This window comes from Barbatula barbatula (assembly GCF_947034865.1).
Source record: "Barbatula barbatula genome assembly, chromosome: 5".
Classification (NCBI taxonomy): Eukaryota; Metazoa; Chordata; class Actinopteri; order Cypriniformes; family Nemacheilidae; genus Barbatula; species Barbatula barbatula.
In genome coordinates this window covers 11,106,708-11,120,196 of record NC_136769.1, presented here as the reverse complement: position 1 = coordinate 11,120,196, position 13,489 = coordinate 11,106,708, and the positions used below count along the sequence as shown (strand labels likewise).

Genomic DNA, 13,489 nt, shown 5'->3' with positions numbered 1-13,489 from the left:
TTTACATAATAGAACCCTAAATATAAATATAATAGCTCATGCACTAACCCCACTGTAACCTGTATATATTTATATTTAGATCATCTGTCAGGAGGTTTGAAGAGTTTCTTTTAGGTTGCTTGGCTCTTATTTACACTGCTCACAAAACACAGATCGGGGCGAGTCAACAGAGATATTGTGCGAAACGTGCGACTAGAGTACCTTCTAAATAAAGTGGCAAGTTATGCAAAAAGGTTCAGGTCTTTCAGCGATGAATTACATCAGCAATCGATAGTTTAAAAGACTAATTTAACATTGTACGCCGAGCTAATATCAAAGATGAGAAGAATATGAACAGATGTTTATTGTGTGCGTACTTTGACATTAAGTGGGGTGTGCATTTGCCTGCCGGCTTCCTCGTACGACAGAGGCGTGCAAGTCGATTATATAGAGAATGTGAAGCTATGTCACGCTGTGTTGAACGTTGCGCCATCTTGGGAGGATCAATGCTAGTGCGTTCAATGCAGTGTTTCACTTTTCTTGTTTTATTAGGAAATATAACTGGTAGGTCGATCTTGCTGTGCAAAAAACTGCAATAGCATTACGCAGAGTCGTTCAGGGAAAAACCCCTGGTTCTTTCACTTTCGATTTCTCCAATTATCAAACAACAAAGTAATGGTCCATATCAAAACAATAAGTGCAGTGGAGTATAATCCTCCCAAGATGGCAGCGCCACTGCAACATAGGGCATGACATCAGCTTCACATTCTCTATACTGGTACTGTGTGAATTGTGCTTTATTACAGACAAATCTGGTTGGCAGATATAGGCGGTTCTGTCTGATTTACACTGTAAATTTAAAGCATTTTGAAAGCCAGCTTTCATGAATAGTGCTATTCTATTCTCGCTCTATGAAGTTTTACTAGCTTACCACATCCAGAGTGTGTTGGCAGTTTATGTTCAGCCTCCAGCTTGCTTTTAAATGTCTGGCACTCTTACACTAACAAAATCATTTATTCCTCTTCCCAACTTACATTTCCGAACCTTTTGGTTTTTGGAGACAAAATGGCAATTATGTGATATAACAACAACAACAACAGTGAATGAAAAACTATTCTGTTGGCTTTTTGTATGTACTTGTTCATGTAATACTTCTATAATATTAGTACGCTTTTGACATTCATACAGGGTCCGTAACAAACGACATTTCTCCTGGTGCGAACACCTGGTCGGGTTGACTGTGGTTCAAAAGCCTATGAGCAATGTTAGATCTCTGCCTCCCACTGATGACGTTTTATTTATTGGCCATTTCAGTTCTCTGTTGTGACTTGGGCACGACACAATTCACGGTTCTTTAGGGTACATTTCTTTTTGTAAATACTGTTGTAGAGGTTCATTTGAAACGAACGATGAAAAAACTAAAGTTTTATGAACTCCATCTCATGGCTGCAGTGCCTTGTTGTTTTCAATTAATTGGTTCCAGTCTGCACCGTTTTAGTAAAAGTTGTACAAAATATCACAAGTGTGTCATTTATTTTTTAATCTATTCACATTGTTTAAATACGTCTGACGCGTGATCACTCTATGACTGTACATTGACTTGTGTATACCTACAGTGGTGAAAGACATAGTAACCCAATAGAAAGCATCACAGAAGTTCTAATGGTTTCCATTGGAAGACCATTACAACTCAATCGCGTTTTCCATTAAACCCATTACAAAATTAAATTTTGTAGTGTGATTTGAGTTGTTCCAGAAAGTATTCCAATAGAATCCATCACAAAACAGTAGAGATCATTACAGTTTCCATTAAAACCTATATGGTTCATAATGGTATTTTAATGAAAAACATAATTTGTAATGGTTTTCTAATGGTTTCTGTTGGGTTTCTATTGTTTTATTTTAGCAGGGTTATAATGGGAATTGTTTTAATAGAAACTATAATGGTGTCTACTGGTATGTGATGGATTCTGTTGGTGGGGTGAACAAAAAGCCCTGTTGAAAAAAACTATAGAAACCATTAAATATGTATTGTGGTTTTAAAGGGATTTGTACTGGCTTTAATGAAAACTGCAATGGTTCTACTGGTATTTGATGGATTCTATTGGTGGGATGGTAAATCCTATTGGAATATTGCCCGAAACACATTACAAAAAGGAATTTTGTGATGGTTATAATGGAAAAAGCTATTTGGTTGTAAGGGTATTCTAATGGAAACCATCAGAATTTCTATAATGGTTTCTATTGTGGTTCTAAGATTTTTTCAGCAGGGAGAAACCATCACAGAAATTCTAATGGTTTACATTAGAATACCCTTACAACCCAATAGCTTCTTCCATTAAAACCAATTCCTATTTGTAGTGTGTTTTTGGCATTATTTCAATAGGATTTAACATCCCACCAATATAATCCATCACATATTGCAGTAGAACCATTACAGTTTCCATTAAAGCCAGTACAAATCGCTTTAAAACCATTACAACTTGTTTAATGGGCAGGGAGATCACTCCTATCGAAATAAAGCCCAAAACAAACTACAAAAAAGATTGTTTTAATGGAAAAAGCTAATGGTTCATAATAGTATTTTAATGGAAATTGTTTGTTGTTTTTTCAGCAGGGTATTCTGACACACATCAGTGTAAGCAGTGTTTTGACTTCAGCATCAGTTCTTTTATAATAAGCATCTAACACAGAATTGAAACAGCTAGCAGGAGTGCTTTGCAGGTTAATAAAGGCTAATAAAATGTTTCATTCAGTCTGAAAAACAGCTAGTTTTGCAATTCAACAAAGGTTGATACATTTTATTTCAGTCAGACCGCCGGTCCTCTGTTATATAAATGTGTGTTATATAAGCATCCTCAGCAAGTTTTTTCACAAATTCAGCCTGATGTTTGTTCCTGAATCAAGTCACAAAGAAAGAGCAGCCTAAGCACTTGGCGCAAAAATAAATGACAATAGAAACACTTTGTTGGAACCAGAAGAACCCAGAGGACCATCAAAGGTTGCTGAAGTTCTAGTTATTTACAGCTCCTAAAATTAAACAACTCAATTTAACATCACTAATGGACAAGCTGTTTATGAGCACATTATAACCATCAGGCCTCATTGATGGTGGTAATCTTTTAATCATAACTCAATGGTGTTTACATGTATATTAATATTGATAACAAGGAAACCATGATGAAGCTATTAATACATGTCGGGTAAAAAAAACCATGATGGTGTGGTACAAAACAATATGGTTATGTACAGTAGCTTTGAAAAGCAAAGACGCTGAATGGGAGAGTAAACATGATGTGTACCTTTACAAGAGCAAGTTAACTAGCGAGTAAAACCATTTCTATGTATAAAACAACTGTAAACTTGACTGGTCAAACGTTAGTATACACTGACAATCTATATTTTCCTTTATTTCTTTGTCCGTCATCACTTTAGATCAATAGCAGTATCTGACACCAGCCCTCCACGGGTCAAAGGTTATATTTGAAATACGTCCCATTTTATAATCACATTGGGTTTCATCACAGCAGTTGTTCATGAATAACAGTAATTAGACTCTGTTAAGAAAATACCTTCAGCTACAAAGCAGCTATGGTAACAAAATATTTTGTCTAAAAATACTCTCTTATTTAAAAAAGGAATCATATTTTGTTGTAGAAAATCTAGAAGAATTTTGCAAATCAAAGAGCAAAAGGTACATGTCACATTGCTGGTTCAGTGTATATGTGCAGATAGGGATTATGGGATTTTCCTCTTCCGGTGGCGTATCAGGCGTGATGGCACACACTTTTTTTTAATCTGCCAATGCACCGTGCCATTCATTCAACCGAGCATGAGGCAAAGAACACTTGAAGTGTGAGAATAGTATCAAGAGAGAGAAAATAAAAAGAGAGTTGCAAAATCCTGGTTCAATTTAACTCGTAACACATCATCAGATTTCTCAGGCCTACAACTCGGATCCCTTCCCAAAATATAGATTCATTTCAAAAATAGAAGTTTACATGCCTAAAGCAGAAATGTCTTTAGTCAAACGTGTGAAATTTCCATTAACGGCGACCTAGAAGTGAACCGTTCGTCTTTCCCAATTCCGACGGGGCAGGATTGACCGCCAGACCTTCCGTCATGTTTGAAAACGGTGTGTGATGGGCTCCGTCCAGTTCAGAGGTGACTCTCTGCGTCGTTTTTCTCTAGGGTACCGTTCTCAAAGGTCAGAGTTGAGAGGACCAATCCATTGGCATTGCTTTCATTGAGTCTTTGTACTCGGTAGCTCTCATAGTGGATGTTGTGAGTCACATCCTTCAGATCTTGCAGATGGGACCTTTAAAAACAGAACGCAGCGGAGAACACTATCAATTTTGATCACAGTAACATGCCCTACGGGAAATAAGCAGAGTGTAAAATAAAAGCCATTCTATTAGGGGGAATTGAATTGCGGCCTGGAAGGTGTCCCGACATCTATCCGAAGAGATGTGTAAAGTTTTTATCATCCCGTTGAGCGATTTGACATGCGTGTCAAGAGCAAAAGTGTGAAAAGCAATGTGAAGTTCTATATCGGTCAATCTGTTTTCAATTTCAGCGGGGACTAACTCTCACACCATCTGTTAGCTGGCAGCCATCCAGGAGCTTTCTGTGACCTGTAGTGACCAGATGTGACTCTGTAATTAAACTGTCCTTTACTAAGCTCACAGGAGAACCGTGTACATGGGCCCTTCTCAGCTGTGCCTCCAATTTTAGCCTCCGGGGTTGTTTTAACTTAAGGTCTCTCTAGCAGTCTCCATTTATCGTATTTAATAGCTCCATCGGTGAAACACAACTAATTAAAGAGTTAGGGATTTTTGCATGTTCAACATGAATACATGAGCCGCCATGAGACTTTTTATTTTGTATTGTGTATGTAGCTGGATCTGATGAATATTGGGAATGTAATTTCCCGTAAACAAGGCTCATATTATTATTTTTGGCTATTCATGCACATCATTCACAAAACAGGATGTATACATTGCAGTTGACAGGAAAGTGGAGAAGAGAGAAGGGGTGTGGGATATGTCCAGGTTAGACTTGAACCCAGGTCCCCATGAATCAACATATATATGTCTGGAGCTTAGACCACGGCGCAACAGCTTGGACAAAACAAGTTCAATTTACCAAACAATGTGGCCCAAACTTAACTTCTGGTAGACCTCCGCAGAGAATCTATTACTGTTGAGTAGTTTTAATATACAATAAAATATTACTATTTATAAAATTAAATCCAATATCAAATACATTTTCATTTATTTACTTAAAACAAGAAAAAGCTGTTTACCAGTTGGGTAAGGTTAAACTTTACAAAACCTGTTTAGAACAGACTTGTATGGATTGAGTGGTTCTCGGCATGAATATAACCTGAGATGTTGGAATGGCATCAAGAATTAATAAAACAAACAAAAGGAAAAACTAAATAATTATTTTCTACCCCAATAAGCTATTTTCTTGTTTTAAGCATAAAAAGGCAAAAAAAAAAGATCTGAATTAAAGACATAAATGCGTTTGCTTGGTGAATATATATTGCTTTAAAGATGTTTAGATCATTGTTTTGGAAATCAAGTAAATAATCTGAGTAAGAATATGTTTTTTTGCAGTGTAACTATTTACAAAACTTTCTACTACTTACCTAATAAGAAGATCTCTCAGATGTGCAAACTCACAGTGCGCAACATTTTCAACTAAAAACAAAACACAAAAACAGAAATGTTCATGAGCTCATCCAGAGATTTTGCTTCACTGCACATGTTACATTGACCACTTGATGGCAGTGTTGAATAAACTAAATCACGGACAACCTTTTGAAAACGCTCTGCTGTTATTACACAGTTCTGTTTGTCAGCTGTCAGTTTCACTTCACAAATCAGATGCTCTCTTAACACTCTCACCTTCAATGATTCCCCACTTCGTTTTTCTTCCCAATACTTTGTTTCCGTTCACTTGATGTTCCTTGTCGGTTCCAACCACGGCAAATGGGATGTTTTCCTGAGAGAGAAAGAGATGGTTTAATCCATACCAAAAAACTCTTTATATCACATTCAAAGTTTATAACCATTCGTAATGTCTCAGGTCTCTCTTTTAATGAAAGTCTATGAGATTGTTTTGCCCATTCTAGTATCTGATGAAAATCAATGATCCAATCACAAACAAGACTAACAAGATTCATTCGTGTATCACATACAGACAGTTTATAAGAGGATTGTTCAGATGAACAGCATGAGTCTAGTCAAGAGGCCTTAACATGTCATTAATACAGCAATGAAGTCCTTGAGAAGTGTCCTCATACCCTAATCTTATCGTTGAGTATTCGATCTTCAGCATCCTCATCATATTCCCTCTGCGGATACACTCTGATCCCGTTGGCCTGGAGATCTTGTCTTATCTGGAAAAAGAAGCTTCCAGTTAGATGGATTTACAACGATTTCTATGAGCAACCACACACACGAAACCGCACAACCACCCCAGGGGCTCAATATGACAGCATCCCATCTCCCTCGAATCTCCCGCCGCTGTATTCCACTACCTTCAACCCTCAAGCGTTCTCGTGCTAAAAGGCCACAATGAAAGTGCACAAGTTCGCGACAAAATTCTTCTCTTTTTCCAAAAGCCAGAATCTCAGGCCCGGGGTGCAAACAAAGTATGACAGCGTAATGCTTCAGCTGCCATCTGTATTTGTGCGTGCGGGGGAGGATTTTGGAGTGCGGCTGTTGTACATGGATATGATATCAGCGATTGATATCTTGAGCACAGTGTGACGTCCGCCCCCGCTCTGAGCACGGGCTATTGAGTAGTGAGAGACAGCTCCGGATAATGGGCTGAAATGACAGAGTACATCATTAGGAGCGTTGTTTGCTGTATATCGATGGGAGACGCGCCACGTGCGGGAGCCGCTTGGGCCCCGCGGTCTGTGCAGTCGGAGCTGTCCAAAAGCTTTCCACAGGGAGCACTGATGGCAACAGGACCGGGCTGGAGGATCAGCTATACATTAGTCAGACGAGAGCACGTCTCCCCACGGAGACGCTGCAGACGCCGCTCGTAACCTTAGCGTGGCCTATTCATTTCCCCCTCTCCTGTCCAACCCAGTGCGAGCAGTCAAATGCTACGAGACCTTTGCAGATTTAAATCTTGCTTTCGGCTCAGGTTTTTTAATCCGCAGCTTTTTTTTGTCAACAGATGAACTGTGAATTTCAAACATTTACAGCAGCAGGTCGTACATATTCATGACCTTAATTATGTGAAGGAGTGAATGTGTGTGAAAAGCTAATACACAGTACCAGTCAAAAGTTTGGAAATGCTTGATCTACTGATCTTAAAAATCTTTTCATTTCGAGGTGTATGCTTAAATGTTTAGAATTACAAACAAAATGTAATTGTAACAACATCAATGTCTTTCATTCGAAAATTGGATTAGAAAAAAAGGATTGATGGGCAGCCAATTAGAGCCCTGAATAAATTGAACCCCTTCAATACAGCATCCTACGGTAAGACCTGAAGAAGCTCAATGACAATACTCCAAAGAAAAAACGATTTGGCAAGTTTAGCAAAAACTTTGAAGATGCTAAAATATAACATAGTTTTGATTTATTTTAGATGCTTTAATTTGCAACGTATTTCCCACAGTTAAAATTGTGCTACTCTACAGTTTTTATTTGATAATATTTGGAAAAATATACATAAAGAGTGAGTGTTTCCAAACTTTGGACTGGTAGTGTATAGAAGGGACTGGGATCTATATAGCGTAATGTAGCAGTGAAGTTTTTAAGAGAATCTCACCCTCTGTTTGAACTCCTGCCGTTCCTCGAGGGTTAGCGTGTCCGCTTTGGCGATCACAGGAACGATGCTCACTATCTTCCCGAGTCTCCTCATGAACTCCACATCTATGGGACGTAACCTGTAAAAGAGCAAAGTGGATCATTCCTAAAATGCACATTTATGTCAAATGCAAACAGTAGCGGCTCGTCGCATGTATCACAGTGGTCAACTAAGCAAGGTTTAACATTTGAAGGGAAAGTTAACCAGAAATGTAAAAATCTGTTATCATTTACTCACCCTCTTGTCATTTAAATACTGTATGACTTTCTTTCGCAGAAACAAAAAGTTGGTAACCGAACAGTGCCGGCACTTCTGTTGTATGGAGACAAATCCAATGCAAGTAAATGGGTGCCATCGCTGTTCGGTTAACAACATTAAGATATTAACAATATCTTCCTTTGTGTTCTGCAGACAAAATAAAGGTTTGAAACGACAAGAATGAGAGTAAATGACAGAATATAACTTTTTGGGTGAATAAGGTCTTTAAGGGCTGTTTTTTTACAAGATGATGTTCATAACCCCATTCAACACTGACAAGAATCATTTTCACAGATCTCGAGGTTAATGGCTCGAAACCCAAACTCAGACTGCTGAGATATATTATTAATGTGACCGAAGCACAACAGCATTTGAAAACATCTGGTGTGAAGCACGTGAGGCCTGCAGGAAGTGACACACACCAGTGTCCAGTGGCCGGCAGGAAGTAGACGCAGCAGTGGACACGGCTGTCAGGGATTCTTCTCTTCCTGTTGACATTCAGCTCTTCCTTCAGGTATTTCTCATACTGTTCATTGACATAGTGTACAATGGGCTCCCAGCTGAGAAGAGAAGTCAAAGAGAAGCATTAGATCACAACATATTCTTATGCTTTACATTAGATGCAGCTGTCAGACACAGTTACTTGTATAAGGCTTTTAAAAATTATATTTTGGTGACACTTCAGAATAGGGGCCAATTCTCACTATTAACTAGTTGCTTATCAGCATGCCTATTATTGCCGTATTGGCTGTTTATTATTCTATTTGGTTTTTCATAAAAATTGTTACACTGACACATTCCATCAATTTAGAATGAGGGGGAAATGGTGTATAATCATAATGAATCCAAAAAACAAACATTTTCACTCTACGTCTTAGACTTGTATATGTAAACAGTTCAAGTGTGATGCCTGTTACAGTACAAAGATTGACAAGGTCTTCATACCAGTTCTCATTGTTGATCTGGTCTCCAAATCCAGGCGTGTCAATCACAGTGAGTTTCATCTTCACTCCTTTCTCCTCAATGACTGGAAAATGACAAGACAAAGATGAAACAATTGAGAGAGGACTGAAAGATGTTACGAGGTGAATGAACATGACTTGAGGAGTTTTTTAACAAAACCAATTCTTGATGACTGATCAGATGAAGTAACACTGAAGACTCAGATCATCACATCTGTAATGTAATGGTGCGGACATACATTGTACTACATGAAGTCAGTCTGCCGGTAGGAATCTAACAAGGTGTTTGCGCAGGCAGGGAGCCCTACAGTATCCCTGCATAAAGATCAGGCTTTAGTGATTGACGTTTGCCGTTAGCTCATCAGGCTAATCCTTCTGGATGAGGCAATCAGAGAAGATCTCATGAGGTGTTAATGAGGAAAAATTTAACTGTCAGTCAACACTGAGATTCATGAGTCGCAGGACTCAAATAATGTGAGGATACATTTTTCATATGCGATAGAGAATATGCCAGTGTCTGGACATCCCTCATGATCAAATGATGGGGTCACATACAGTGCCCTCCAAAAGTTGGACACTTTAGCCACACTAAAAGGAATAGTTCCCCCAAAAAAGGAAAATTATGTCATTATTTATTCATCCACATGTTGCTCGAAACTTGCATATGACTTTTTTTTCTGTGGAACACAAAAGAAGCTTTTTTAAGAAATGTGTGAGTGGTTCCGTGTCCATGCAATGGAAGTCAATTGGGGGCGATGTTGTTTGGTTACCAACGTTCTTCAACATATCTTCTTTTGTGTTGTGCAGAAGAAAGTCAAACAGGTTTGAAATGACATAAGGGTGAGTAAATGACGAAAGATCTTTTAGTTTTTGGGTGAATATTGTTGTTTAACAAAAGGGTGAGTTTAATAAATCAAGTGACAAAATATATTGTCATCTTGCATAAAAGAAAACACAATTACATCTTTGTCGACCTTTGCCAAGTTTCAAATGAACAAAAACTGCAGATTACAACCATGTTTAGTACAAATTAGAATAGTATTAGGATGTCCATACATGTCCATGTATGACGAACGTAAAATTGCATGGTCAAGTAAGAGCTCTAGCATTATTGTTTGCATGTGGTTGCTTAACAGTAGTAGTTATGCAATACAGTTTATAAGTGTCCAAACACTGTACAAAATGCTCCTGATGTGACTCCGTAACAAAGCTGAGCTAGTTTCCCCCAGTCTGTTCTCCCCCACTGAGGGAGTAGAGCTGAATGGCAGCATTGAGCAGGCCTGCACTTCATTTTCTGCACTGTGCCGTCTTTGAGAGAAGGGGGGATTGTGTAACACCCGTCTCCCCTGGCGGTCAGTGTATAGGAGGACTTTTTTCACAGTGTGTGAGGGTCACTGGACAGCTTTGTACTGTGTGGAGGTGTCAGGCACCCTGTGACTTTGGTACTTCTCTTTGTCTTCAACAGGCCTGTACTCTGTCATGGAAGAATGAGGCGGATATTACAGAAACAGAAGACAGCAAGACATCTGCTAGACAAAGTGTCTCAATTTTGAGACCGCAGGGGCGATTTGGCAGTTTAATAGTAATAGTGGCTGTATTATTGAGGGTCCGGGAAGTAATATTCCTGTTGTTGAAGCTTTTTTAAAGGATGTGTTTCACAAAAATTTGTATGGCAAAGTTCTGATAGTTTTGTTCTGGGAGTACCAGAAGACAAATTTGAGAAGCATTAAATAGCAAAAGTCTAAATTTGCACTCCAATGTTACTGCTTTCTATGAGAATTAAAGGTGCAGGGTGTATTTTGTGGAGGATCTATAGAAAGAAATGTAATATAATACAGTAATAATTTTATACAGTTTTTATGATCTTAGAACGAACTATTTCTCTTTACATACGCCACTGGTTGCAATTCACAACCTCACCACTAGATGCCGATAAATTTCATAAACTGGACCTTTAATTTTCTTTTCATAGAATGAGCAATTTTGTAATGTAAACAATGTGTGGGAAAATATGTTGTTTTTTATTCCATAATAGATGAGATCATAATAGATGCACACATGATGGCTAATGCAGACGAAACAGCAAAAGAAAGTAAACATTTAGGCTGTGCGTCACGCTCTGTCAACTTGTCTTTCTGAAAGCCAACAAAAAAAACAGGACACACTCATTCACGGCAATGTTTACGTTGTGCTACGCTGGGAAGTCAGTGAGGGTTGTCTCCTGAAGCCTGGAGATATCTCAGAAAATCACAAACTGACGTATCTTCAATCTTCTTTTGTTAAGAAACAGCACACCCAGCTTCTTATCCCACCCTCTTTCTCATTCTACATGTCAAACATTTGTAAACTATAGGGCCATAAGTTTTGAGAGGTCTGTGAGAAATGAGGTTGGGTTGTGGTACAGAAATACAACAGATGCTCTGTGAAGAGTTCTTCAATAAAAAACCTTTTTTTACCTGCTTTGATATGACAACACTAAAAACACTTTTTTACACAGAAGTTATCAAAAATGCCTGTGATTTCCATCAGTCGTACTGATAAAGCACAAAACAGACCCATAACAGAAAGTAAAAACATGTTGCTTTCCTGTCAAAAGTTATGGGAAATAAAAGTTTGAAATCTACAAACAGATTTAATTTAACCTTTGGGTAACTGAAGTGAAAGTTAAGAAACTACTAAGCTAACGTAATAATCCACCACAGACTAACATTTACTCATCATATCTCAAATCTTTCAAGGGGAAGTAAGACCCGGAAGGGAGATCAACAAGCAGATCTAAGACTGAAACGTTACCCGACAACAAAATCACTCATCTCGAGATGGCAGGCAGCAAGCCGAACACAGAATCTGGACGGAGGTTTCTTAGGACACCTGCAGAAGGTTGTAGCGATAATTAACATCACAGCCTGGGCGCGGCGAGCTCTCGGTAGGGTTTCGTAATTGGATATTTCTACACCCATAACCACCTTGAGGTGAAGTACGCCGGTCTTCATACAATTCTGCTGTCAAGTAGGTACCGCGGCAATTAACATAGCATGCTACTGACCTAGTGTGCCACAGGTCTCCGCACATCAAATGACTGACACTTAAAACTACAAGAAGCGGCATCACTTGTACAGCATCCTGCAACTTCCTGTGACAGAATCATTACATTACATTCTTTCTATACATGCTATGCCAACCTGCGGGTCATTCCATTGGAGTTCAGATTTGCGGTTAAACTAGCAACTTCTTAAACTCTTGACCCGGATGAAAGTGGCCGGGGTAATTAAATTACGGTGCGATGTGAATTGTATTATTTAGTCTCATTACAGCAGCACTTCAGAACTTCATAACCTTTTCAAAAGGGAGCCAATTTTACCTCGTTCTTCAGGGAGTTTTTCAATACGGCACATGGAGGACCGCTATCAAATTTTGTGTTTGTAAGACTCTTGTCAGTGCATCTACAGTGTGAAATGAAGATGGATAGCTGGGTGTGACTACACCAACTGAGGTCGGGCAAACACACACAAACCTTTCATTCAAAAAACTGTTGAAGTTGGCTACGCCATCTGAATTTCACGCCTCTTTCCAACGAAGCATGGTGGCACCGGCAGAAGGAAAATGGAGATTCATTGCTTTTTCATTGCCGTATGGGGGATGTTTGGGAGATACGCGAGTATCTGTGCATTCAACTTACAACCTCTTGTCGTAGTAAATAAAAATACCAGAGAAGAACTGAAGCATAGCTGCTAATAGTCTAAGTAGTCTCCGTTTGAGAGATATCCTTCACTTCAGAAGCCCTCAGAAACATTCCAAACCTAGCTTTAACAAAACACAAATTCCACTCCTCATCGGAGACAAGACCCAAGCCCGTATTGGCTGTTAGTCTGGGGAAGTGTGTGAGACAGATACATTACTCAATCAATTCATTCACTCAGCTGAGCATGTCTCGCTGAAGTCACACGTCGTGTATGGGTGGCCTCCATTAGACCAGGAGTCACCTCTTGACCCGTGCGAGCTCTTGCTCTCTGACAGAGAGCTCATGACAGCTGTAGCCCGATCTCGATGGCTCGAAGTTGTGTGATTGATTTTTCAGAATCCAACCCCCTCGCAGGCATTTTAATTTATCTTTCCCGCTCAAGATTAAACACTGTGCAACTGTGACAAAGAGCTGTGCCTTCAAGCTCCTCCTGATGTCACTTTCTTTAAACCTAGTATGTTCAAATTCGCTGTTTTTCAGGAAATTGAAAAACGCAGTACTTTTTGAATGATAACATACTGTGTTGTCAAAGCTGACAAGCACTTTTTGAACTTTTTATTGGTTAGATATTTGCAAAACGCAGTGACACGCATAAAGGGCGACTAATAATCATGATTTGTGGCAAAACAATTAAATCACAATATCAATATCAAAGCAATGATTAAAGGCATGCAATATGGGAATATGTTTTTAATGCTTAAATGCATAAAAA

The 13,489-nt window shown here is 38.9% G+C and overlaps 1 protein-coding gene across 1 annotated transcript in view; it reads right to left on the bottom strand.

Moving 5' to 3' along the window:
* Positions 1–2,747: 2,747 nt before the first annotated feature.
* Positions 2,748–13,489, bottom strand: part of septin12 (septin 12) — a 50,662-nt gene continuing 39,920 nt past the window's right edge. The window contains exons 5-11 of the mRNA XM_079457607.1: positions 9,019–9,100; positions 8,496–8,633; positions 7,777–7,894; positions 6,290–6,385; positions 5,892–5,988; positions 5,633–5,684; positions 2,748–4,297 (exon numbers count right to left, since the gene is read on the bottom strand). Coding sequence (XP_079313733.1) covers positions 4,138–4,297; positions 5,633–5,684; positions 5,892–5,988; positions 6,290–6,385; positions 7,777–7,894; positions 8,496–8,633; positions 9,019–9,100 — 743 coding nt within the window. The 3' untranslated portion in view covers positions 2,748–4,137. The remainder of the gene's footprint in view (positions 4,298–5,632; positions 5,685–5,891; positions 5,989–6,289; positions 6,386–7,776; positions 7,895–8,495; positions 8,634–9,018; positions 9,101–13,489) is intronic.